The sequence below is a fragment of the Capsella rubella genome, unplaced genomic scaffold (genome assembly GCF_000375325.1).
Source record: "Capsella rubella cultivar Monte Gargano unplaced genomic scaffold, Caprub1_0 scaffold_3, whole genome shotgun sequence".
In the NCBI taxonomy this organism is placed as follows: Eukaryota; Viridiplantae; Streptophyta; class Magnoliopsida; order Brassicales; family Brassicaceae; genus Capsella; species Capsella rubella.
In genome coordinates, this window is record NW_006238921.1 from 2,659,607 (window position 1) to 2,684,122 (window position 24,516).

The window sequence follows — 24,516 nt, forward strand, 5'->3', positions numbered from 1 at the left end:
ATATTGATAAAACTGATTTATATTTGGATCAAATTAAACCAAATAAATACAACTTAACTGAGAATTGATATTTTAGGTCTACATTATATCGATTACCAGAAAACCGATAAGAAACCAAACCGGTAATCATGTACTATATTAACTGCACTATGTATGTTAACTGCATTCACAAGGTTGGTAGTTTGCTAGGAATAAATTTCTAATGAGCCAGCCAATAGAGTCCATATATATGTGGGCTTCAAAAGCCTGAAACTAGAAATATGGGCCAGAAATAAAAGGAAAGAAATAAAAAAAAGGTAGAAGAGTGATAGTATATGGAAAAAAAATCATACATACAGATAACAAGAAGAAGGGGGTAGACGGACAACTGTTACGGCAAAATTGAATGCCGCAATGTATTAATATGATTGGTCGAAAAAGAAAAGTAAAAAAGGAAAACATATATATATTTTTAATTTTTTTTTTTTTAATGTGGGAAAGGAGAAAAATCAGATGAACAGGCTGTATGTATAATTTTTGTGAACAAATGGGACTGACGACAACACTCTTCCTTCTCCTTTTTGTCCTTTTGGCTCTCTCTCTCTCTCTCTCTCTCTCTTCTTTCTCTCTCTTTTCCACCGGCGACCATTAATTCTCTCTCCTCCGCTTCTTCCCCTCGCCCCCCCCCTCATTGTTACAAACCCTCATTCCTCGATTTGTTCTTCTCTACCCCAATTCCGGTTTTGCCCCTTTTGAACTCTTCTTCTCCCTCACACACACTCTCAGGAGACGTGACGGCGACTTCTTTATTACTACTGAGTCTCACAGCTTTTGACTCGCCGCTGGGGACTTTATTGCTCCCAGAAGGCGAAGGAGATAAGCTTACCCAACAATGGGGTTTCTCTGTTGTCTCCAGGTGCTGCTTCTGTTTCTCTCTCTCTGCTCTCTTCCTCTACAAGCTCAATCTACACCCAATGCTTCGTCTCTTGATGCTCTTCTCCAAGATTACTCTTTTAGAGCCTTCGTTCGTCCTCGTACCGGCATTCTCTACGAAGGTACCGTCCCTTCCAATTTGACTGGGATCAAACTCGCTGCCATGAGACTCAGAAGCGGAAGCTTTAGAAAACGTGGAGTCACTCCTTTTAAAGAGTTCTCGATTCCCAGCGGCGTAGTCGTGGAGCCGTATGTGACAAGGCTTGTCCTGGTTTATCAAAACCTAGCTAATTTCTCCCACTTGTACTACCCTTTGTCTGGTTATGATTATGTGGCACCTGTGTTGGGTCTTCTCGCTTACGATGCCAAGAATCTCTCCGCCACTAATTTGCCTGACCTTGATTTGAGGGTCTCTAATGATCCTATCAGAATCGATTTCTCTGATCTGGAACGAATCCCTCAAGGCTCTAGTGCTAAGTGTGTTAGATTTGATTCACAAGGTGTTGCCAGTTTCAGCGAATCGATTCAGCCTGGAAACACATGCGAGACTGAGCGTCAGGGACATTTCTCTGTTGTCGTGAAATCTGTGTCATCTGCCCCGAGTCCAGCTCCTCCAGGGGATGAGCATAGGAAGAAAAAGAAGGAGAGCTCTGATTCCAATTCCAAGACTTGGATCATCCTTGGGTCGGTGGTAGGTGGATTGATACTATTTGGGCTTTTGCTGTTTTTGGTCTTGAGATGTCGGAATTACAAGAAGCAAGAGAGAATGAGAGAGATGGAGAGGGCTGGAGAGACAGGGGAAGCTCTGAGGATGACTCAGGTTGGAGAAACTAGAGCACCTACAGCTACTACGACTCGTACACAACCAATGCTTGAAACCGAATACGCAGCTTAGATTACTTTGTGTACATCATCATCACCACATCTTCTTGATCATCTGTTACTGTCTTCTTCTTTTTTTACTTCAATTATTCTTCTTTTGGTAAAGTGTTTTTTTTTTTCTGATTATTTTTTCTTTGTGGTTAGCAAGTTGATACTTCCACATTCATCTTGTTTCTCTACTGGTGATAAGGAAATAAGTAATATTGTTTTCTTTTCGTGCTCTCAAATCGCAAAACTTTGGTGATCTCTCTCTCTCTCCATGGAAATGAAAAGTGTTGGATTGTTTCTGGAGTGCACTCACTTTGTTTTCTTCTAACCACTTTTGCTGTAAAGCTTTGATCTTTTATTTGTAATAATGTCTACATTTTTGTCTGACAAGCAGACAGTTGAAGAAGATGATTATCCATCTATACTCAACTTTGTACACTTTGAGCTTAGCATTCTTCAGTCGAAACTAGTGTGTTCTTAAGATTCAAGTGTTGTTGCTCTAGTTTGTAGTTATATATGCTTCATGCAACCCGTTGACCCTAACCATGTCTTATATTAGAAAGCACCATTGAACGAATAGATTTTGGAACCATGGAGGATGGATTGTATTTGTAGAGTTCACTAGTTTCTTTATAGTTCCTCCGTCTTTTCTTTAGGAGATGCCAGATGGCTTGCAATGTATACTACAGAAGCTGCTTTCTATTACAACGTTTATGTTTACATCCAAAGTTGTCTCGTTTGCTTACTTTCTATGAAAAGTAAACGAGTTCATATGGATGTTTGCAGCTCAGAAAAAAACACCGTTTCCCGCAAACATGTATGTAAAAAAGTTTGGAGTTAATGTGAATACATGACTAAGTTAGCCTGGCTTGGGCCTTCTTATGGCGTCTTGCTCATATTAAGAAACATGATATGACAACATTGTTAATGGCTAATTTAGCATCGCAGCATCATCTCTGACTCGTGCAGATAAACCAGGAGATTTTTCTTGTCCCATCATTTTAAAAGCTAAAGGTCTAGGTTTGGACATGAAGATGGAAGTGCACTGTATAAATGCTCTATTAATTGTGTTTTATGTACTACCAAAATACTATAGTTTCCTTTTCTTCTCTTTTCTATAGGAAACTATAGTTGTAGAATATTCTTCTCTTTTCTTCTTCCTTTTTTCTGTTATCTGTTGTATGAGAATTGAGAAAGCTAAAGAATTCTACATCAAAGTCAGGTTTCAACGGTAAAATAAAAACAAGCTTCTTTTTCACTAAAGAGTAAAGAGATTCCTCTTAAGGATTGGTTTTTCCTATTTCTCTTGCTCATTCTTATTCAAGTGGTGGTTTAATTGAATAATAAAGTTCTCATGGATACAGTTTCATTAAAATAATAATCCCAAAGAAAAGTGGACGGTATATATAAGAAAGAAAAAAAGATGATTAGTTTTACTATTTATAATAATCAAGAGCTTGTTTTGAGATGAACACATGAAAAGTAAAAGAATAGAAAAAAAACTCTCTCTCTCTCTCTCTCTCTCTCTCTATCTCTCTGCGCCTGAGGAGCTGTAATTTGGCAGAAGCTTGTGTCGTTTTAAGGAGAAATTAGAAGTGAATCTATGTAAGTCGTGTTGGTTGGTAAGATCGATTTTGGTGACATTAAAGAAAAATTCCTTTGAACCAAAAAAGAAAAGAAAAGAAAGGGCCTCGTCACAACATGGACCATTTCGATTTCGAAGTAAGAATTAAGAGATCGAGCCCACTTGAAAGGGACATAACGAGGGGGACCCCATGTGAATCTGCAAGCAGAGACAGAGGCTTTGACCGTTCTCATTCATCCATCCTCCATTATTAGCCAGAGTCTTAAACCATGTGATTCATCATCACAGGGCTTCATTGGACTCTAATGTAGTATCTTCACCATCTCCCCCCTTTCATCTTATCTCTACTAACAACAACACACCCTGTACTATATATATATTACTTCCTACCAGCAACAAATCCAACACCTGAAGATGGGCAATTCTTCTGAGAGTATAACTATGCGTGAGGATGAGCCATCTTTCCAAATATTCATTTATTCACTCACAGCAGGAGAGTAGTTCAGTGTATCACGCAACACTCAGAAGCATACAAAGTATCACATATAGAGAAATGTTTATAAACCAAATGTCATTACGGTCTGATTTCTGAAAACTTTAACATGTCCAAGGAAAATCAAATGGGAATGGAAGTCTTAGATCCCCCAGCTTCTTCTTCTCCTGAAATGCACCTTATTTGTCAGCCCAGTGTTCATCTTAAGCACCTATATCACATCACCATGTTATTCTCGGAGTTAACATCGCAAGCCAGAGAAAGAAAAAAGAAAGCAGTGGGAGGATTCCAGATGCACATAAGAAAGAACATCACTGCCCTAGAGCTTCACATGACAAAGAAATAAGAAGAGCTCCAGAAGATCATTAATAAACCAACCATAACCAGAATTTCAGTCACTCCTAGACAAGACCAAAACAAATAAACCACCATCCAGAAACCTTCAATTGGCAAAGAACTAAACAAAAGTACCTAGGACAATCTATCTGGTAGTCAAATATCAGGAGTGAGGAGGGAGGATCTTATTCATTCCCTTGAAGGACTTTCTACACAGAATAGAAACCAAACCAGTACTATATAGCTTCAAACTGACAAAAAACTATTCATCGGCACTGGCGCATCTGTTTATTGCTTAATATCTACTGATACAGAAGCTAAAACCCACAAAATCTCTTGTTAAAATCTTAAACTATTTCCATTCCCGAAAGCACAAAAGAAAACACAGCTTTTCCAGTGATCACACACGTAGCTAACCTAAGCAAACAACAGAAGTGGTCTACTGATTCACATCGATTCATGGACGACCGAAAGCTGTATTGGCTCTCCCAAGGACACAACAAGCAATATCATAGCTATCCACGAGCCAAGATGATTAAACTAAGAAAGACCTCAGAGAAAGCAGAACGATAACCTAGGTAGAGAAGGAACACAGACCTGAGGGTCACAAAAGAGATCAAAGCTGATCATGAGGAAGGACCTGTAGCTTTCTCGACGACCTTCTTGTCGCGTCTTTCCATAGCTACATCCCATTCATCGTGACCAATGTGCTTCGGCTGCTCAATTCAAAATTCAAAATCAAATCATCCACCAAATGATCAACAAACTACTCAAATTTGGATCAAATCGAGCAAACCCTAGGAGAGAGACGCAACGAAAGAAAAAGAAAAAAAGGGGGAAAAATCTCATACACGGCCATGGTAAGCTTTGTGGATGTAGTACTGAGAATTTCCGGCGATGCAAAGCATCCCACCGATGACTCCGAGAGGCAGCAACGCTTCCAGCCATACCAACGACATCTTCGTCTTCTCCCTTCCTTTCGATTGCGTTTCTCTTCTCTCTATGTTAAGATCCAAAAGTTAATGATTTGAGAGATGAGACCACTACTAACTCAACTAGATAACTTAATGGGCTTGTTGGGCTATTTCTTTAATAAAAACGTAAATCTTAAAGCCCAATATACCAATCAAACATTTTTCATACATTGGTCGTCTCTCACTCTCTCAGTGGTAAATAACTTGATAACCTAGAGTACTTGGTAGTATCATCACTCCAAAGTTCTTAGGTACAAGACTACGTAAATGCGTGTGGGTTTTACACTTTTACTTGTACAGCTTTCCTTCGTTATAACAGTTTAACCCCCAACAAGATGAAGGTGGATGATGAAGGTATACACTCTTGCAATCGATGTTCTTTTCATAGAAGATCTTAAACACGATTGATTTAAAGACAAATAAATCAAGCAAGATATGAAAACACGTAACAGTAACTCACAAACTAGAAATCGGGTATTTAAGACACAAGATACACAAAAATTATATGAAATATGTACAGAGAATCAGTGAGTCGTTATATCTGTCTGATACGTTATAGATTATAATCTCCGCTTATTGATGGTATATTTATTATTCGTTTGACACGTTTTGTAGACATTGAGTGTTAAAGCGTTAAATTCATATTCAACATAAATAAAATGACACCGCGGACCGGAAATTGTGGCCATAAAAACGCAAAAAGAAAAGCCGGATTTTGGTCGTAAAGAAAGTGACTTTAGGGTTAGGTTAGAAACAAAGTAATTAAAAGGGAGTAATAGGTTAAATATAGAGAGATATGTGAATGTTAGTTTTATTGTTTTGTTGGTGATTTTGGGTATTTAGAGCAAAATCTTACTAAAGTTTGTGTACTAACTGATAAGAGATGAATGATAGCAAACCAAACAGGATTGAATGATAATGATGGTTAAAGATAAGAATTCACAAAAGATGTTTGACAAAATCCGACGGTCTTCTTCGGTAAGTTTCTCTTTTGTTTTTGTTTTGTTCTTTTGTGTTTCAATTTATTTTCATGTTCTTTTATTACACACACACACACACAAAATAAACCCTCCTTAAATCGAATGCTGCTGTGACGACTCTGTTTACTTGTTCCTTTTCTTCCTCGCCAACACCAACACACACCCTTCTTCTCCTCACTCCCTCCCTATCCCGCAAAATCTCTCTTCTTCGCTTCTTCATCGTCTTTTTCATTTCTGATAGCTGCAAAAGACACAACCCACCATGTCTGGTCTGTATAATTACAACTTCTCACCTTCTAGAGCCGCTTCTCCCCAGATTAGAACTTCATCCGATGTTGACAGGTGTTTCTCTTTCGACTTCTCCTCCCTTTCTCTTATTGCTTCGAAATCTCTTATCTCTTTCCTTTTTTTCTTATTTTTTTTTTTGCTTGTCTTCTGTAGTCAATACTTATCTCAATTGTTAGCAGAGCATCAAAAGCTTGGGCCTTTCATGCAAGTCTTACCCATATGTAGCCGACTCTTAAATCAAGGTCTCACTCTTCTCATTTCTTACTTTCATAGATCTACAATTTTGTTAATTGAAGTCGATGTTTCCTGTTCGTTTATCTTGATTGTGCAGCATTTCTCTCTTTGATGACCTGTCCTAATACTTGTTGTGTGAATCACATAATTGGATCTTTGCTCATATTTAAACTCACTGGACTGTATCAGTTCCCGATAGTTCATGCTCCTGATGCTTATTAGTGTTATTACTTATTAGCTCATTTAGAAATGGGGTCTTCTCCGTGGTCAGCTAATGAGATAGGCATTATTGGGTTTTGCTTTGATAACTTATGTTGTTTTGGTCGTAAATCTTCCATCTTTGTTAACTATATTCAAATGTAACCTTATTTTAAGATGATCAAATTGAGGAACCATGACTGAATAATGTATCTTGGGGAAAATCAATCTGACTGCTATATATATAGTTGGTGATATGAGCTCAGTTTAATACTGTAAATCCTGAAGTAAATGTTCTCCGGTCTTTCTCACTCGTCATTGATTTGTATCATGACATTCTCTTCGTTCCTTCTCTTTTTTTTTTTGTGCAGAAATTTTCCGGGTCTCCGGAATGATGCCCAACCAAGGGTTTACCGATTTTGATAGGTTGCGGCATCGAAGTCCTAGTCCAATGGCGTCACCAAATCTTATGTCTAATGCTCCCGGTTCTGGAATAGGTGGTTGGAATGGTCTTCCACCAGAGGTAGCCATTTTTCTTCTTAATTTCTTGCAAACTGTGTTTTGTTAGATGTTATCTTTTGATAGATTATTTAAGAAGTCTTTTTCATCCCCGATTATCTTAATAGAACATAGAAAGTTTCTTAACTGAGGAATGTGGTTGAAACCCACTTTCACATGAAATATGTAGGGATGGCTCATGTATTCTTTTGTTGGAGGAGCCTAATATTCCTACTGCAAGGAATATAAGGTATGAGTTTAGCTCTCCATCTCCTTGTTTGAATATGTGGTGCCATCTGTGGCCTATAGATCATTGCACGCCCAAGAGTTAGAAGTTTGGTCTTTGTATGCTCGATAATTTATGGTTTAGTTGTGACTGTCTAGCTAATTCCTCTAAGAAAAATCCCTCTATAGCTCCAAGTGGAACCTTTCTATTTCTTGTAGAGACCCTGTGAACCCCTAAACCCTTTTTATTCTGTACCAGGTTTAATTCCAGTTACTCATTTCAGAACTATTCTAAAAATGTAAGATTATTATTTATTGTAGAGAATAGGTGGTCCTCATGGAATGGCAATGGAGTGGCAGGGTGCACCTGCTAGCCCAAGTTCATACACAGTGAAGCGTATCTTGCGGTTAGATCTTCCAGTCGATACCTATCCGAATGTAAGTTTTGCCGGATTTGTTTTCGTTGAGACAATGGAATTGAAATGAATAAGAATTCTTCTGCTTTTGGTTAGTTCAATTTTGTGGGAAGACTTCTGGGTCCTAGAGGGAACTCGTTGAAGCGAGTGGAAGCAACAACTGGTTGCCGTGTGTATATTAGAGGGAAAGGGTCAATTAAAGATCCTGACAAAGTAAGGGTTGCCTACCATTAATTCTGTTTCCCAACCATCTTTATCAAAACATTTGTTCATATTTTGCTTTTATATTCTGTTGCTAGGAAGAGAAACTGAAAGGGAAGCCTGGCTATGAGCATCTCAATGAGCAGCTGCATATCCTCATTGAGGCTGATCTTCCTGTTGATATTGTGGAAATAAAGCTGCGGCAGGCCCAAGAAATTATCGAGGAGTTGGTCAAACCTGTGGTGCGTGTTTTAAACATGCTTTCCCATTTTAATCTTTGAAAGGCAACATTGCTTTGAAGCTTGGCAACAAGTTCATCAATGGTTTTTTTCTTTTCTTTTTTTTTTCTGTGGTAAATGCATGTTGTAAGTATTAGTTAGGCAAGGTTAAGTTCTCAAATTTAGGAGTCTCAGTTTTGGGGTAGTATGTAGTAACTAGGCAGGTGGTAACAGACCTCACGCCAGTTAGTTGAGAGCTGAAGGTTTAAACGGAGAGCTAGGAGAAGTTCGTTTGGGAATTCTTGGTTTGGTTATTGGTCGACAGTCGGAGACTTCTCTCTTTAAAATATAGGCTTACTTAATGATATCCATATAACATGCTTTGTATTCTTTTGCAGGATGAGTCACAGGATTACATCAAGAGGCAGCAGTTGCGAGAGCTCGCGTTGCTGAATTCAAGCTTGAGAGAAAACAGCCCAGGGCCGAGCGGTAGTGTCTCTCCTTTCAATTCAAACGCAATGAAACGCCCAAAAACAGGGCGCTAATAAGACTTAGCCATTGAGGGATACTGATAAAAAAAAGTTATGTGTATATGTGTATAACTGGCATAATGGTGGTGTTGGTTGCGTCTGATCTTGGTTCTTCTGCTTACCATCGTAATCTGCACTGATGCTTAAGCACGATGCACCAAGAGAAGCCCAACAGTTTCCTATGTTTTCCTTCTTAACCAGAGATTGATGGATTGTAACCATTAAGATAGATAATTTGGATTTATTCATGTGTTGAAAGTAGTTGTATTCTTGATTCTGGAATGGAGATCTAATAAACGTATATATGGGGATATGTAGCATGGAGTTGATTACATCGTAGCTTCAGGAGGAGAAACCAAAGGTAATCTTCTGATTTCATGCAGTAAGTTGTCTTTTGGTAAGCAAGTTGAGTACAGGGGAGACCGGGAGAGAGTATGAGACCAAAAACATAAATACATTTGACCATATTGGGTTGTGAATCCGGACATGGAAGTTGGTGAAGTAGTTGACTGTGGTGACACGTGTGGAGCAGCTACAGACTTAGGTTTTAACAGTGAGAAATGGGCCCGCGAGATTTTTTTTATTGTTGTTTTGTAAGAAAACAAAAAGGTTTGGTTTTGGTTTTTTTTAAAAGTCGGACGAGATTCCCAACTTTTCACCAGAGTGACTCTGTGATTCCGCCTAACATCTCAGATCTCAGATCTCAGTTCTCAGTTCATCTTTCTCATTCATCACGGATCTTTCCTCCTCTCACGGCATATTGGCTTTTTGAGAAGATGGCGGCTATGGCGAAGCTTCATTTATCAGCGAAAGCGGATCAGAGCAGTGTGCGATTGCCGAGAGTGATCAAACTCTTCCGCGATCCAACCACGAAAGTCTCGTTTCCACGAAATGGATCGGTTTCTTCACTCCACACCAACTTATCTTCTCCAAAACTCGCGATTCCTTGCGCCGGAGGTGGTGGTGGGAACATTGGTAATCACGGCGGTGGAAGCGGAAGCGGGGGAGGAGGTGGTTACGGAGGTTCAAGCGGTGAAGCAGAAGAAAATGGATCGTCTTCATGGGGACCAATAGGGATATTCATACAAGGATGGAGATCACGAGTTGCAGCTGATTCTCAATTCCCTTTCAAGGTACTAATGGAAATGCTGGTCGGAGTTAGCGCCAATGTACTTGGTGACATGGCTTCACGCCCTAATTTTGGATTGAACGAGCTCGATTTCGTCTTCTCTACACTCGTTGTAGGTTCGATTCTCAATTTCACACTCATGTACCTCTTAGCTCCCTCTGCAGCATCTCCTGGCTCCTCCAATTTACTCCCTGGGATCTTTAGAAGCTGCCCTTCAAGTCATATGTTTGAACAGGGTAGCTTCACCGTTATGAACCGTTTTGGGACTCTTGTATACAAAGGAATGGTTTTTGCGACCGTTGGATTAGCTGCAGGTCTTGTTGGAACTGCCATCTCTAATGGGTTGGTTAAGATGAGGAAGAAGATGGACCCGAGCTTCGAAACGCCAAACAAGCCTCCCCCTACGCTGCTGAATTCCTTAACATGGGCAACGCATATGGGAGTGAGCGCCAATGTGAGGTACCAAACGTTGAATGGGGCAGAGTTCTTGCTGGAAAAGTCGTTGCCGCCATTGGTGTTTAAGACAGGTGTGATAGCTTTGAGGGTTGTGAACAATGTTTTGGGAGGAATGTCGTTTGTTGTATTGGCGAGGATGACTGGATCACAGTCAGTGGGGGATGAGGAGAGGACAGAGATGTCAGAGAAGGAGAAGGATGACTGAAATCGCTTAAAGAGTTTTTTCTTTTTGTTGCTATGCTGTTTCTGTTGTTCATAGGCGAAAGGCACAAGAGATATCTTCTTGAGTTGAAACCTTTTTACACGTTCTTACTTCTTACAAAAGCAAAAGACATTTGTTTTGTTCTATGTGTGAGTGTGTGTCCATCCTGATACTTGTATGTCATTATTTGGTAGGGTCAAGATTGTTGGTTTCTGTATCAACGTCACCAAGAAATAAATTCAAAAAACAAGTTATAAATCACAAATGATTTACTTATCTGAGATGTAAACTTCATTTACTTATCTGATGATTGAATGATTTACTTATCTGAAATGTAAACTCCATTTTGACAAGATATCCATTAACATAGAAAGAATCAGTTGTAATCAAAGAAGAAGAAGCCAAAAAGCAGTGGAAGAAGTTAAGTAGAAAGGGAGTGTGGTTCACACTTTATGTTCATCACTTCATCTCCCACATGAAAATGCTCTGTATACTGTATTCAGAATAAATGATGAGTCAAGAGGATTACATCAAGAAGCAACAGTTGCGAGAGCGCCCTTTGCTGGTTTCAAACAGTCTGGAGTAGCGGGAGTGTCTTCCCTTTCAATTCAAATGCAATGAGACGCCCAAAAACAGGACACTAAGAGCATGAGACACCAATAAATGTTTGTACGTTTGCTTAGCCTCTAATCACCAAGAGAAGCCTAGAGAGTTTCTCATGGTTATCTTCTAAACCGTAAAATAGAGAAAACCGTTAAAGACAGTAAATACTATAAAAGAAATGTGAAAACAGCGGTGGTGGATGGTTGATGCATCATTGTAAACAATTAAGACACATTCTTTGGATTTATTCATGTTGTGGTACTACACATATATAATTAGAAAACTTCAAATTGGCGAAAAAAGTTGAATCTTTCAATGCTTTTTTGTCAAAAGATTAGAGAATCATACATGTAAAAGAAAAATCAACAATGGTGGTGGGTCAGCTCAGCTCAATGTGTTTGAATTTAGTTCAAGTTGGTAAAGTAGTTGAGTGATGTAGCCACGTGGGGGCTCAGAAACAGCTTTAGTTTCGCACGTGGGAAATGGGCCGATTGATTTTGATTGTTGTAAAAAATTAGGGTTTTAAAGCGTAGATGAGGTTACGATTTCACCAAAACAACTACAAACACTGTCTCTTCTCTTCTTCCGTCCTACAGATTCTAAAGGAGGCCATTTTTGATTTCTCCGAGAGGATCACAGCTCTTTCGTCCACTCTCGGCCATACTTGTTGATAAAGATGGCGGCCATGGCAGCGAAGCTTCATTTATCGGCGAAATCGGATCAGAGCAGTGTGCGATTGCCGAGAGTGATCAACCTCTCGCGCGATCCGACGACTAGAGTCTCATTTCCAAGGCATGGATCGGTTTGTTCACTCCACACTAATTTCTCTTCTCCGAAAGTAGCGGTTCCATGCGCCGGAGGTGGCGGTGGTGATGGGAGCATCGGTAATCACGGCGGCGGTTGCGGGGGAGGAGGTGGAGGTTCAGGCGGTGAAGAATCGTCGCCATGGGGACCAATTGGGATGTTCATCCAGGGATGGAGATCAAGAGTTGCAGCTGATCCTCAATTCCCTTTCAAGGTACTAATGGAGGAGATTGTAGGACTTAGCGCTTGTGTTCTCGGAGACATGGCTTCACGCCCCAATTTCGGATTGAACGAGCTCGATTTCGTCTTCTCCACTCTCTGTGTAGGTTCGATTCTGAATTTCTTACTCATGTATCTGTTAGCTCCCACTGCAGCAACTCTTGGCTCCTCACAGACCTTGCCTGGAATCTTTAGAAACTGTCCATCAAGCCATATGTTTGAACAGGGTAGCTTCACCCTTATGAACCGTTTTGGGACTCTTGCATACAAAGGGATGGTTTTTGCCACTGTTGGATTAGCTGCAGGTCTTGTCGGAACCGCCATCTCTAATGGTTTGATCATGCTGAGGAAGAAGATGGACCCTGGATTCGAAACGCCAAACAAACCGCCACCTACTGTGCTCAATTCCCTAACTTGGGCAACGCATATGGGAGTGAGCGCCAATGTGAGGTACCAGACGTTGAATGGAATTGAGTTCTTGCTCGCCAAGGTGTTGCCCCCATTGGTGTTTAAGACCGGTGTTGTGGTTTTAAGGTGTGCTAACAATGTTGCTGGAGGTATGTCGTTTGTTATATTGGCTAGGATGACGGGATCACAGTCAGTAGAGGAGGAGAAGACAGACATGTCAGAGATTTCAGAGAAAGTGAAGGATGATTGAATCTCATCTTTGTTCTTTCGAGGTTTTTGTTCCTCTGTGTTTTAAGTCCGTTCATAGGCATTTCGAGTTTGAAACCATTTTCCGCTATACGACTTAGTTCTGGTTTGTGTTGGAATAAATAAGATGAATCCCTTCTTAGGTCCAATCCTAATATTTGGATGTCATTGTTAGGCCAAGTTTGCTGTTTTCTTTATCAACCACCATGAATATAAACTCAATAAAAATTACAAATAAAACTTGAATGATTTGTTTATCGGACATAAAGTTCGTTCTATTATGTCACAGGTTGCTCTTTGCTTACTTTTCATAATAAAACGGGTAGAAGCAAATGACGCTTGTGGTTGTTGGTAGACAAATTTTGGGTCAAAGTAAACACAAGACTTTCATCAGTTTTTATGGACTACGTAACTAATGATGCGTCTTCTTCCATTATGATGGTGGTATTATATAATAATGAACTTATTGTGCAATTGGACAGATGAAGATCTATGTCAAGAAAACGAGAACCATGTGCAAATTTTGACTTTTGCACGATCTATACCACAATAAGTTATCCTACTGTCTTGGCCATTTTCGAGTAAATCGTCCCATTCATAAGAAAAATAACATAAAACAAGCAATCTTTTGTCAAAAGTGTTGTTTCGTCAACAGATTCCAGTAGATTAGAGCTTAAGAAAAACCCATCTACTTGATCTCAAGCCAAACATATATTCAAACTAACAGTACAAGACACCCTCTTTTCCATTCAACCTATCATCCGACAAGTTTCTATAGACACAAGTTAAAGCAGGGTATGAAGTATATATATCTTACAACATGGAATGAGAGAGAGAGAGTGTGTCTGCTAACAAGGAATCATCATCTAACAGCCTCGGGTGCAGAATTGCAGTAGGGCGTGTGCAAGCACACGAGTCTAGTGAAAGTTAGACACACAATGGCACATGCTAGTCCCAGCACCATCCCCACACTGCCTTTCCTTCTCTCTAACCTCACGGCTCTTTTAATCACCTGCCAAAAGCTGGGCAGTAACCCACCGCACGCCACCACCATTACATGGTCCAGTCCACTGTAATCTATCCCAGCTAATATGGATCCTATGGCCGATATTGGTCCCACAAATCCTATCAAAGCTGCTGCTGCAAGAGCTGCGTGCCAACTGTCAGTAGCCCCAAAGACACAGCTTGCAACCGCTGTCCCTCTTGGAAGCCCGTGTAAGGAAACCGGGAGTACCATGTGTCTGCCAAGTCCATATGCATTTGGAGCAGCTACCCCTAGAGCAAGCCCCTCGGCTAGTGCATGGAACCCAACCGCTCCACACGCTAATAATGATTGGAGTGTTATCACACTGGTTGGAAAATTGGTTACAGGGTTTATTAAACTGCCAGCCCGGGACTTTTTTCGACAAGTTACATTCAGGATGGTCGAGCTAGTGAAATGGCTCAGTACGGCTCCAACTGCAAGTAGACTAACCAGAGGGATGAATCCCATTTTTGCGGATAGCAGTAGTTGAAGCGGACGCCAAAGACCAAGGACAAAAGCGATGCCTGAGGCGACTCCCATTAGAAGGGCGTGCTGGAGGCGAAAGGTGATTGCCAATGCAATCAGAAATACTCCCCCAAGCACTGGACCCAGACCAAAGAGGAGTGAAACGAAGAAGCCAGAAGCATCCTCTGAGCTGCAGATAGGAGAAAATGAAGCCTTAGTTGAATTTTAAGAATCAATCAATTGGAACAGCATATAACTTTTACTGGAATTCTATAGTATTACTTGTAATCATGTGTGAAACTCTCAAAAAGAGTGCTAAGAGCTTCCATGGATGCGACAGATATTGTGGCTGCAGATGCCACTTGCGAGGGAGACGCTTCCTGTTGTGGTTACAGTGAACAGAATTTCATTCAGTATAATAAGTGAATATCCGCATCTCTCTCAAATACGAACATCAACACTGATTTCATAAATCACGACATGTAATTCACCTTAAATGCATCAGGAAGCACTTCAGCAATAACCATCCAAATCATGCATCCAGCAGCAAATCCAGTGCAAAAAGGCAAAAACTTGCTAAACGCATCAGCGCATAGAAAAGCTGGTACAGCAACGATAGGCTGGTAAAGAACCCAAAAAAAAAAAAGAATCAGTAACATGTTATGCAAACAAAGACATCAAATCACAGAACAATATAATTATATGATTACTTGAGGTAAGGATGTTATTATACTCCAGAGCATCGCATTTTGTGGAGAGACACCCCTTGATGCCAGCACCATGCTAACAGCCAACCCTTCTGGAATGTTATGAACAGCTATGGCCAAAGTAACCAGAAGCCCTTGACTAAAACCCTTTGAACCCGCAAAGGATACACCAACCCCTGATCCTTCCCCAAAAGAATGAAGTGTCATAATTCCTATGACAAGAACAACTTTAGCTGCATCTGCACCTTTAATATCTAGCATGCTCACTTCACCATATTGTTCAAGAATCTGTCCAAAATACAGAGTCTTAATAAGTGAAATGTGATTTCCGAGATTTCATACAACTTGACAGTTAGCTAATGTAAGAAGAAACTCAAGATTTTCTCGGATTCTACAAATCTGCAGTTGATAAGAGTATAAAACAGAAGAACAGCATTCTGTCAACTGTCTACACATGAGAATTTGAATTCAAATACTATGGAAATCAGTAACTAGGTGACTGACAGCCGAAAATTCAGTTGCTTACCTTCTTGCAGAGCCAGATGAACAAACCGCCGGCTAGAATCCCAGTAACAACCCAGTTTCCAGAGCCATGCTCCTGCCCTTCCTTTACGAGATCAAAGCTAGCGGCCAACATCACACCAGCGGCCATGCCATTGCATATTCCGGCCCACTGAGGATCAAGTTCAACAAAGAAGAAGGGCACTGCTCCTAACCCAGTGGCAGCAGCCATTGCCAAGGTGAACAATGCAACTGTGGAGACTGAAACTTTGTTGTGACTGCCTCTCTTGTCACCCATTCCAATGTCATGTAAGGTTTTCTCTACACCACTTCCGTCAATAACATTTCGTCCCATGTTCTCATGGGGAGAAGCTCTTACTTTATGTGAAATGTCCCATTGAGAATCTGCGGCGGTGTTCTCAATGAATACGATGACAAATACGAATAGAAGCAGGAGAAGTCGTTTGCAGCCTGAATGCATCATTTTGATGCTGAAAGAACTTCAAGCAAGTTTTCTCCTCACAAGAGATATGAGAAAACGCTCACTAAATTAAAGGGAAACCAACTAAACTCCAAGGGAATGAAGAATCAAAACTGCATCAATAGGATGCAACTGCTTCCTGTTGAACAGATGACACGAAGAAATTTCAACTAAGCAACTGTAAAGAAGAAAACTTTCAACGAGAATAATAATGCCCTTGTGCACTTGTTAGCACTACCGGTTAAAAGAGATCACAACGTACTGGATTATGTTCCCTACGCACTAGATAGAGCTAAATACCGTATTTTGGTGATAGAAAGATATGAACGCATGAAATAATGTGCTCAGACAAATAATTATATCAACATCCAAACCTAAAACAGAAGTTTCTAAAAGACACCCAGAACTACAAAGCAACATTATTCGCAAAGAATCACACATATTTGGTACAGAATCGTCACCATTCTCCTCTTAATGGACAAAATCGATATTTAAAAAAAAAAAAAAAAAATTCTGATGTCTAGCAATTTAAATCACCTGATCACAATTCGCCAGCCAAATTTCAGAAATTTACGAATTCGATCTATTATTCTACTCGATTATATACATAATTTTACCACGAACCCAAGATCAATGGCAACGGGATTGCAGAACTTACCAAGCACAGGAAAAAAATCGGGGCACGAAAAATGTTGGATCGGACGTACATGAGCAAAATTACAGAAGATGAAGAAGAATTAGGAGATGTGATGGTGAAAAGGAATAAAAATTTATTGAAAAGAAGAACCCTACTGCGACGACCGATCCCTTCTCGGTTAGGAAGAGGAGACTTTGGGATAAATCATGGCACCCAGATTTTAATCACAGGAATATCCCTCTTAATTATTTTTACCTTTTTTTTTTTTATAGAAACTAAATATAAAAAACATTTGTGAGTAAGACCCTCAAGTTTGCTAATATCCCAAAAGGGAGTCATAATTAGGTTAGAAAATTGAATTGACGTCCAGAAACCTGAATGTTAGGTTCGAGACTTCTTGTACTACTGGAGATATTATATCGATTACATGTGAGTTTCGTGAATTCACGTCCGCTGTATTAGTTTTCTATACCCATTTGGTTTTCTTTATCTTTAACTTGGTATAAGCTCGACAACAAAGTCAAAGGAAGCTTCTAATAACTTGAAACTTTCAGACATACCTATTCTAATTATATTCAAGGGTCAATCACAAACACAACTGTACGAACAGTTAACGATTGCAAAACATAGTTTCGGATATAGTTGAACCAATTTATCATACACGACTGTAGTCGACAGTTCGGTACTCAAGTTGCAATAACATGCTACAAAACATGGTGCGTGGGATATTATGAGTTTAACATATTTTTGGTGGACTAAACAGACAACATCCTTTGACCAAAAAAAAAAAAAAACAGACAACATCCTTAGACGTATCAACAATGCTCATAATATAAAAACAAGAAAGATAAGATAGAAGCAATAGCAATGGTTATAGATCAACGATACATAAAAGCGTTTTGTCACCAATCCTATGTCCAGACAACTTGATCGACGAGTTTACTGTACTCTTTGTATAGTATTTTAATTTTGTGGTATATAAAACTACACATCGTCTTTGGCTATTAAACATGTATATACATGAAAAGGATGAGAATTGTACAATAAGAACATACCAAAACAAAACACAGTGATGCATTAACTAATCGAGAACCTGTGATATCATTCCCCAAAAGTGTATCCTTTAACTCTGTCCTTTGCTATTTGTTTGCTCCTCTTTGGTCAGTTTTGGTATGACCACGACTCCATTTCTCAACTCTCAATCCAATTTTTTCTTTATAACTAAAAATGGGATATAAGCCTTGCTTGACCAAGTTTGGACAAACTTCCACCAAATTTTTTGAGTTTGTTTCGAGTGTTTGTACACTATTGAGTGCTTCAGAACTGGTGTGATATATAATGGGAAAGGCCATGTTTACGTTCCCAAGAATACCACGATAGTGGAGTCTTTATGGAGTTCCGTGCCATACCCACTTTGCTTTCTCTAGAATGATGCAGAATCTCTGTCTTCACACTAAGCAAAAGCAGAGAGATTGATCTGTAAATCACAAGACAGTATTCTCCGTAAAACCGAGTCTCTCGGCGATCTAGAGTGAGATAGAGATTCACGATGGGCACTATTTCAGATAGCCCTTCTTTGTCTCTCTCTTCTCCTTCTTATACTACTTGTAACAGTCGCTCTTCTGTTCCTACCACCTTCTCCACTCGGTCTGTCTTCTTTTCTCTAGTTTTGGTAATCTCTGTTTGGTTTGAAATGATGATATGAACGTAAAGTTTTTGATTTTATGACAATGGCAGCATATTCTCCGATGTTGCGGGTGACATCACTGTTGTTGTCGATGGGGAATCATTTCTACTTCACAAGGTTAGTGCACACAAGCTGTTCGACGAGATTACTTTCTCTTTACATATTTTGATCTAACGCATCAGAAAAAAAAAAAATATATATATATATTGCAGTTTCCGCTAGTAGCTCGGAGTGGAAAGATTAGGAAAATGGTGAGAGATCTCAAGGACTCTTCTTCCATCATTGAGCTCAGAGATTTCCCAGGTGGACTTACGACGTTCGAACTCGCCATGAAGTTCTGTTACGGTATTAACTTCGACATCACTGCCTTCAACGTGGTCGCTCTTCGTTGTGCTGCTGCTTATCTTGAGATGACTGAGGAGTATAAAGAAGATAATCTGATCCTTCGAGCCGAGAATTACCTCGACCAGATCTTTTTTCGTAGTCTCCACGAATCTGTCCAAGTGCTCTGTTCTTGTCAGACGCAAGAGATGGCTGAAACGTTTGAAATTCCTGACCGGTGCGTGGAGGCCATCGCCATGAATGCTTGTAGAAAACAATTAGTATCAGGCTTGTCAGAGGAACTGAAGGGGAGAGATTGTCTTGAGCTGTGGACCGAAGAACTCTCTGCTCTCGGGATTGATTACTACTCCCGAGTTGTATCTGCAATGGCGAGATTAGGCGTGCGGTCAGAGAGCATCGTCGCTTCTCTAGTGCAATACGCTAAAACATCATTAAATGGTACCATCAAGCGAAACTGCCAGGAGCAGAGGAAAATAGTTGAAGCCGTGGTTACACTTTTGCCCAATGAAGAAAAAGGATGCTATTTGTTATCAATTATTCCTCTCAGTTTCCTTTTTGGAATGCTAAAGGTCGGAACTATAATAGATATAGAGATCTCTTGCAGGCTGGAACTCGAACATAGAATCGGGCATCAGCTAGAGGCCGCGTCTCTCGATGACCTGCTTATACCTTCTGTCGAAAACGACGATTCACTGTATGATGTGGATACTGTCCATAGGATACTCACATTCTTTCTTGAGAGGATCGAGGAAGAAGATGAGGAATGTGGTTACGATTCGGATTCCACGGGACAGCAGAGTTCGTTGCTAAAAGTGGGACGGCTCATGGATGCTTACTTGGCTGAGATCGCACCGGATCCATACCTGAATCTACTCAAGTTCACGGCCATCATAGAGACGTTACCCGAACACGCACGTATCATAGACGATGGGATCTACAGAGCCATTGATATTTATCTCAAGGTAAACAAATACAAAAACATAAAGTCGTGTCTATGTTTAAGAAAACATGTCAAACTAATAATTAAATATGGAAATTAGAATCATCCGTTATTGACAGAAGAAGAATGCAAGAAGCTATGCAAATTCATCGACTGCAACAAACTTTCAGAAGAAGCAAGCAACCACGTGGCACAAAACGATCGGCTTCCAGTGCAAATGGTGGTTCGAGTGCTTTACTCGGAACAGATGAGACTGAAGAAAGCTCTGTCGGGAGGATCAGAAGAAGGGTCGTGGGTACTGTCGTCAGGGGTACAAAGCCGAGCGGTTTCGCCAAGAGACACGTATGCATCGTTGAGGAGAGAGAACAGGGAGCTGAAGCTGGAGATATCGAGGATGAGAGTGAGAGTGAGTGAGATAGAGAAAGAACATAATTTGATGAAACAGGAGATGATGGAGAAATCTGGTAATAATGGAGGAACCTTCTTGATGTCGCTGTCCAAAGGGATTGGGAGGATTGCGATGTTCGGCGGAGATAACCGGCGAATGAATAACCGGAAATCGAGGTCGGTATCGGAGAGAAAGCCAATTAGAAAGGGTAGTTAAAAACGTCACCGTTTTCTAAGGAGTTGCTGTCAATACAAAGACAAGTCATGTGTAGCGGGAAGTATAATGGGCCGGAAGGAGTGTGAAGTAGGCCCATTAAAGAACAAAGGAGGGTATCGTTTTCAGCCAATAAAAACAAGGAAAACATGGGAGTAAATGGGGTCGCGTGACTCGCGTTCGAGCCGTCTTTGTCCAATTGTCCATAAATCCGATTTTTCTAAAACTAAAATATGTATTAAAACTGTTAATATGTGTTGTTAAGTTGTTACTAGTTGGTTGTTGTTACGTTTTGGCTAAGGTTATAATGTAAGAAATCTAGTACTATGCTGGTTAGTTTTAACAGTTAACACTCACACATTACTGTAAATTTTGTTTAAGTTTCCGGAAATAGTACGTCACCTGTAATAACAAAAATTATTTAAAGAGTTGGTTAAAATATCAACTTCTTAAAAATCGACAAATATAGAAAGAGAAGAGCACGTGGGGTCTAACTCATACACATTCATAAATCAACTTCTTATATTACCAAGAAATTAGGAAACTACCTTCATTTCTCCGCCTCATAAATAAATATTTTATATGATATATATATATAAAAGAAATTAAGAAAGGAAAAAAAGAAAGAGAAAGGGAGTAGTATGATTGATGAAAGATGATGAACATGCATCGTGATAACATTAGATGGTTACAATATCCTCACCAACTTGGAAGTGACACAATTATACATTTTTTTAACTAGCAGATCTGAATCTCTCTATCTCTCTCTCTTTCTTCTTCTTCTTCTCCAATGGCGTAAATTGTAAGCAAACTTCTTCACATACAGGATACAGCAGCCTCGATTCGCTGCAACTTTTTTGCTTCGCTTCCTTCGTTTGCATCCCTCTCTCCTTCCTCCGACAATGAATAGGAATCTCAGAGAATCTCTTTCCGGTGGGAGGAATATTCCGGCGATCTCTCAGTTTCGTAGAGGCAGCAATCACAACAGCAATATCTCTCAGAACGGTTTCACCAGAGATTCGGACGAGAATCTGGATCTCTTCTCTAAGATCCGACGCTCATTCCCATTAGCTTCCTCCGACGAATTGCCTGACGGTTCGTTTCAGATTCACTTTTCCCAATTTGCCTCTTTTTTTCTTTTTCTTTTTTTTGGGTGGGAATCGAGTTTTTGTGCTCTCTTCGATGACAATAAAACATTTCTAAATTTATATACATACAAATCTGGGGATCTTCGAATTTTCTGCTACATGACACAGTTGTCAAATTCAGACACGAAAACGATGTTCACTCTACTCAATTTATTGGTTCTGCGGTCGCTACTACCCTATAATTTGTTTTTCCCGAACTGTCTTCGTCTCTTAGATTCGATCTCTTTGCTTTCTTCGATTATAGTGTGTGATTCGATGAGAGACAGTGCCATCTCTAAAAAGTACTTTATTGGACCAATGAAGAGTTTTGCTGGATCTTTGTTCTACTTCATCATCACTTTGATCTATGTCTTAAATTGACACTAAATCTACGTTTTTTGCTTTGTGTTTTTTTTTCTCTAGTTTCTGCAAAACTCGGGAGACTCTCGGTCGGATCCAAACCAGCTCCCAGAGGCAAAGGTGATGATCTCTTGTGTTCTGCTGAAGGAGGAAAAAATGATTATGATTGGTATGTTTCTCCTGAGTTGGTCTGTGATACTCTCTCTCTGTGTCTCTTCCTTTGCATGTCTTTGTGTTTCCTATCGAACAGTGGCCCTTTTACATGTAGTGTTCCCATTTTGGCCACTCTGTAATTTAAAATTGCTGATCTTTTGGTTACTCTGCACTTGTGAGTGTCGAATTTTCTGTTGGGGAAGGTTAAAATTATGTATAGGGACTGACGTCTTTACATATCTTGGCTCATTTACGTTATCTCTAGGCTTCTTACTCCTCCTGGAACACCTCTTGGAAACGACTCTCATTCATCTCTGGCAGCTCCGAAGCTTACATCTTCTGCGAGAGCTAGTTCTGCTTCAAAGGCTTCAAGGGTACAAATGCCTTTCTTCATTGAGTTTTCCTTTCCCCCCTCTGGTTCTTGATGACAAACCAAGGACTTCATAAACTTTCCTTTTTTTTTTTTCTTGTCTCCATAACTTCCTAATTCACACAACTGCATTACCTTATTCATAAACGAATGCTGTTATTTTCCTTGTTCAGCTTTCAGTTTCGCAGTCAGAGAGCAGTTACCATTCCTCACGTCCTGCCAGAAGTAGCTCCGTGACTCGGCCGTCCATTTCCACCTCGCAATACAGCTCATTTACTTCAGGCCGTTCACCATCTAACATCTTGAACACTAGTTCAGCTTCAGTCTCATCCTACATCAGACCTTCATCCCCGAGTTCCCGTTCGTCATCTTCAGCTAGACCTTCCACTCCCACCCGTACTTCTTCGGCATCACGGGCCTCAACTCCATCGAGAATCCGTCCTGGGTCATCTAGTTCATCCATGGACAAGGCCAGACCGTCCCTGAGCTCAAGACCATCAACTCCAACTTCTAGACCTCAGCTCTCAGCAAACTCCCCAAATATAATTGCTTCTAGACCAAATTCTCGTCCTTCGACCCCTACCCGTCGAACCCCATCTACCTCGGTGTCTGCGACGTCAGGATCCAATATTTCTAGTGGACGAGCTGCATCAAATGGTCGTAGTGCACCTTCATTGTCTAGGCCAAGCTCTCCTGGACCTAGAGTTAGAACCACCCCGCAACAGCCAATTGTGCTAGCAGACTTTCCTCTTGATACTCCACCTAATCTCAGAACAACTCTCCCGGACAGACCAATATCAGCTGGCAGGTCTAGGCCAGTCGCTGGTGGCAGCACGGCAAAGGCAAGTCCAGAACCCAAAGGTCCAATCACAAGAAGGAATTCATCTCCTATTGTGACTAGAGGAAGGCTCACTGAGACCCAAGGAAAAGGCCGTTATGGTAGTAATGGGCAGCAGCATCTTATAGATGCACCTGAGCCCCGAAGGATTTCAAACGTGTCTGACATAACTTCACGGAGAACCGTGAGGACCTCGTCAACTGTCACAGACAATAACAACGGACTAGGCAGATCATTTTCAAAAAGTTCACTGGATATGGCCATTAGGCACATGGTACGTTACATATCTCATCTCAGTAGGAGCAAGTAGCTTTTTACCATGCTTTCAGTATCTCAATATTTGTTTATGGTGTGTATGTAGGACATAAGAAATGGGAAGACGAACGGTTGTGCACTATCAACCACAACACTATTCCCTCAGAGCATCAGACCAGCCTCATCCAAGATTCAGCCAATCCGTTCAGGGAATAATCATTCGGATTCAATCAGCAGCAACTGTACAGAGAACGGGAATGAAGCAAATGAGGGTAGAAGACTGATGGGGAAGTTGAGCGACATGGACATGTATGAGAGCTCAAGGTATGATGCATTGTTGTTGAAAGAAGACGTTAAGAACACAAACTGGTTGCATAGTATTGATGACCGGTCATCAGATCACGGACTCATGTTTGACAATGGAGGATTCGAGCTGCTTCCAGAGCCCTTTGCCCCACTATAACACACACAATCATACACACACACACCACAAGTAAACAACTTATTTTCTAAAACCGCTTTCTCTCCTTTTTTATTTTATTTTTTCTTACACAAATTTGTTTGCTTGTCAATGGTGGAAAAAAGACGGGAGTATGAGATATAAGGCTCTAGTGGTTCTTGGTTCTTGGTTCTTGATTCATGGTTCTTGGTTTGTAACTTAGTAGGTAATATAATATTTGAAGAGATGGTAACATAATGTGTTGGCATTTCAAGTTCGCTCTTCGTGGAATTCAATTATCATGTAAAGGATCTTGAACAAAACAATTTACAATGTGAAAGAGAGGGAGACGTTCACGCGCGTAACGTGAATCAATGACAGAGCTAAGTTAATAATGGTTGACAGCGAAGCTCAACCAACAAAGGCCAGTGTTTTGCAAAATTAAAATATTTATATATATTTTTAAACATAAATTGACTTTTCATTCATGACATATTTGATACATTAAATAAGATTTCAATTTTGTTTTTTTTTTGTTTTCTAATGTTACACCAAAACTATATA

The 24,516-nt window shown here is 40.3% G+C and overlaps 9 protein-coding genes across 11 annotated transcripts; 7 read left to right on the top strand and 2 right to left on the bottom strand.

Annotated features, from left to right (window-relative positions):
* The first annotated feature begins 441 nt into the window (after nucleotides 1-441).
* LOC17891871 lies at nucleotides 442-2,088 on the top strand. Its single transcript, XM_006299288.2, has one exon. The coding sequence runs from the start codon at nucleotides 872-874 to the stop codon at nucleotides 1,805-1,807; it is 936 nt and encodes a 311-aa protein (XP_006299350.1). The 5' UTR covers nucleotides 442-871; the 3' UTR covers nucleotides 1,808-2,088.
* Nucleotides 2,089-3,826: 1,738 nt separating this feature from the next.
* On the bottom strand, nucleotides 3,827-5,218 carry LOC111831714 (NADH dehydrogenase [ubiquinone] 1 alpha subcomplex subunit 1). The gene is made up of 3 exons (XM_023786910.1): nucleotides 5,048-5,218; nucleotides 4,794-4,912; nucleotides 3,827-4,071 (listed from the first exon to the last, which is right to left on the bottom strand). The coding sequence occupies exons 1-2, from the start codon at nucleotides 5,153-5,155 to the stop codon at nucleotides 4,823-4,825; spliced, it is 198 nt and encodes a 65-aa protein (XP_023642678.1). The 5' UTR covers nucleotides 5,156-5,218; the 3' UTR covers nucleotides 3,827-4,071; nucleotides 4,794-4,822.
* An 812-nt stretch (nucleotides 5,219-6,030) lies between these two features.
* LOC17893044 (KH domain-containing protein At3g08620) lies at nucleotides 6,031-9,230 on the top strand. Its single transcript, XM_006298220.2, has 7 exons — nucleotides 6,031-6,492; nucleotides 6,592-6,680; nucleotides 7,242-7,393; nucleotides 7,915-8,031; nucleotides 8,106-8,222; nucleotides 8,309-8,452; nucleotides 8,827-9,230. Exons 1-7 carry the CDS (start codon nucleotides 6,413-6,415, stop codon nucleotides 8,971-8,973), a joined length of 846 nt encoding a protein of 281 aa, XP_006298282.1. The 5' UTR covers nucleotides 6,031-6,412; the 3' UTR covers nucleotides 8,974-9,230.
* Nucleotides 9,231-9,374: 144 nt separating this feature from the next.
* On the top strand, nucleotides 9,375-11,006 carry LOC17892921 (protein RETICULATA-RELATED 2, chloroplastic). The gene has a single exon (XM_006299240.2). The coding sequence runs from the start codon at nucleotides 9,519-9,521 to the stop codon at nucleotides 10,746-10,748; it is 1,230 nt and encodes a 409-aa protein (XP_006299302.2). The 5' UTR covers nucleotides 9,375-9,518; the 3' UTR covers nucleotides 10,749-11,006.
* Nucleotides 11,007-11,256: 250 nt separating this feature from the next.
* On the top strand, nucleotides 11,257-11,866 carry LOC111831406. The gene is given in 2 exon segments (XM_023785477.1): nucleotides 11,257-11,310; nucleotides 11,687-11,866. Coding segments are annotated over 2 exon segments (234 nt in total).
* Nucleotides 11,867-11,907: 41 nt separating this feature from the next.
* Nucleotides 11,908-13,282, top strand: LOC17892944 (protein RETICULATA-RELATED 3, chloroplastic). The gene has a single exon (XM_006298042.2). The coding sequence runs from the start codon at nucleotides 12,025-12,027 to the stop codon at nucleotides 13,027-13,029; it is 1,005 nt and encodes a 334-aa protein (XP_006298104.1). The 5' UTR covers nucleotides 11,908-12,024; the 3' UTR covers nucleotides 13,030-13,282.
* A 350-nt stretch (nucleotides 13,283-13,632) lies between these two features.
* On the bottom strand, nucleotides 13,633-17,062 carry LOC17893466 (putative zinc transporter At3g08650). 2 transcript variants are annotated; one of them, XM_006297211.2, is made up of 6 exons: nucleotides 16,862-17,062; nucleotides 15,748-16,342; nucleotides 15,225-15,509; nucleotides 15,006-15,134; nucleotides 14,797-14,894; nucleotides 13,633-14,704 (listed from the first exon to the last, which is right to left on the bottom strand). In XM_006297211.2, exons 2-6 carry the CDS (start codon nucleotides 16,204-16,206, stop codon nucleotides 13,888-13,890), a joined length of 1,788 nt encoding a protein of 595 aa, XP_006297273.1. In that variant the 5' UTR covers nucleotides 16,207-16,342; nucleotides 16,862-17,062; the 3' UTR covers nucleotides 13,633-13,887. The 2 variants fall into 2 exon arrangements, with proteins under 2 accessions (XP_006297273.1, XP_023641679.1); XM_023785911.1 differs by having other exon boundaries at nucleotides 15,748-16,213; nucleotides 16,845-17,062.
* Nucleotides 17,063-18,165: 1,103 nt separating this feature from the next.
* On the top strand, nucleotides 18,166-20,722 carry LOC17891870 (putative BTB/POZ domain-containing protein At3g08660). Of its 2 annotated transcripts, none has more exons than XM_006297229.2 (4): nucleotides 18,166-18,487; nucleotides 18,578-18,644; nucleotides 18,740-19,831; nucleotides 19,910-20,722. In XM_006297229.2, exons 1-4 carry the CDS (start codon nucleotides 18,390-18,392, stop codon nucleotides 20,411-20,413), a joined length of 1,761 nt encoding a protein of 586 aa, XP_006297291.1. In that variant the 5' UTR covers nucleotides 18,166-18,389; the 3' UTR covers nucleotides 20,414-20,722. The 2 variants fall into 2 exon arrangements, with proteins under 2 accessions (XP_006297291.1, XP_023642168.1); XM_023786400.1 differs by having other exon boundaries at nucleotides 19,929-20,152.
* Nucleotides 20,723-21,029: 307 nt separating this feature from the next.
* LOC17890765 (translation initiation factor IF-2) lies at nucleotides 21,030-24,248 on the top strand. Its single transcript, XM_006297267.2, has 5 exons — nucleotides 21,030-21,505; nucleotides 21,961-22,066; nucleotides 22,316-22,424; nucleotides 22,594-23,532; nucleotides 23,620-24,248. Exons 1-5 carry the CDS (start codon nucleotides 21,313-21,315, stop codon nucleotides 23,974-23,976), a joined length of 1,704 nt encoding a protein of 567 aa, XP_006297329.1. The 5' UTR covers nucleotides 21,030-21,312; the 3' UTR covers nucleotides 23,977-24,248.
* The last annotated feature ends 268 nt before the right edge of the window (nucleotides 24,249-24,516 follow it).

Excerpts from the sequence above, each read along its gene's own strand:
- LOC17891871 (XM_006299288.2), top strand. The coding sequence starts at position 872 with ATGGGGTTTCTCTGTTGTCTCCAGGTGCTGCTTCTGTTTCTCTCTCTC.
- LOC111831714 (XM_023786910.1), bottom strand. The coding sequence starts at position 5,155 with ATGTCGTTGGTATGGCTGGAAGCGTTGCTGCCTCTCGGAGTCATCGGT. Across the intron at positions 4,913-5,047 it reads ACAAAGCTTACCATGGCCGT|CCGAAGCACATTGGTCACGA; the intron begins GTATGAGATTTT and ends TGAATTGAGCAG.
- LOC17893044 (XM_006298220.2), top strand. The coding sequence starts at position 6,413 with ATGTCTGGTCTGTATAATTACAACTTCTCACCTTCTAGAGCCGCTTCT. Across the intron at positions 6,681-7,241 it reads TAGCCGACTCTTAAATCAAG|AAATTTTCCGGGTCTCCGGA; the intron begins GTCTCACTCTTC and ends TTTTTTGTGCAG. Across the intron at positions 8,223-8,308 it reads CAATTAAAGATCCTGACAAA|GAAGAGAAACTGAAAGGGAA; the intron begins GTAAGGGTTGCC and ends TTCTGTTGCTAG.
- LOC17892921 (XM_006299240.2), top strand. The coding sequence starts at position 9,519 with ATGGGCCCGCGAGATTTTTTTTATTGTTGTTTTGTAAGAAAACAAAAA.
- LOC17892944 (XM_006298042.2), top strand. The coding sequence starts at position 12,025 with ATGGCGGCCATGGCAGCGAAGCTTCATTTATCGGCGAAATCGGATCAG.
- LOC17893466 (XM_023785911.1), bottom strand. The coding sequence starts at position 16,912 with ATGTACGTCCGATCCAACATTTTTCGTGCCCCGATTTTTTTCCTGTGC. Across the intron at positions 16,214-16,844 it reads TTGGTAAGTTCTGCAATCCC|CATCAAAATGATGCATTCAG; the intron begins GTTGCCATTGAT and ends AAGTTCTTTCAG. Across the intron at positions 15,510-15,747 it reads TCATCTGGCTCTGCAAGAAG|ATTCTTGAACAATATGGTGA; the intron begins GTAAGCAACTGA and ends TATTTTGGACAG.
- LOC17891870 (XM_006297229.2), top strand. The coding sequence starts at position 18,390 with ATGGGCACTATTTCAGATAGCCCTTCTTTGTCTCTCTCTTCTCCTTCT. Across the intron at positions 18,645-18,739 it reads AATCATTTCTACTTCACAAG|TTTCCGCTAGTAGCTCGGAG; the intron begins GTTAGTGCACAC and ends TATATATTGCAG. Across the intron at positions 19,832-19,909 it reads CCATTGATATTTATCTCAAG|AATCATCCGTTATTGACAGA; the intron begins GTAAACAAATAC and ends TATGGAAATTAG.
- LOC17890765 (XM_006297267.2), top strand. The coding sequence starts at position 21,313 with ATGAATAGGAATCTCAGAGAATCTCTTTCCGGTGGGAGGAATATTCCG. Across the intron at positions 22,425-22,593 it reads CTGCTTCAAAGGCTTCAAGG|CTTTCAGTTTCGCAGTCAGA; the intron begins GTACAAATGCCT and ends TTCCTTGTTCAG. Across the intron at positions 23,533-23,619 it reads ATATGGCCATTAGGCACATG|GACATAAGAAATGGGAAGAC; the intron begins GTACGTTACATA and ends GTGTGTATGTAG.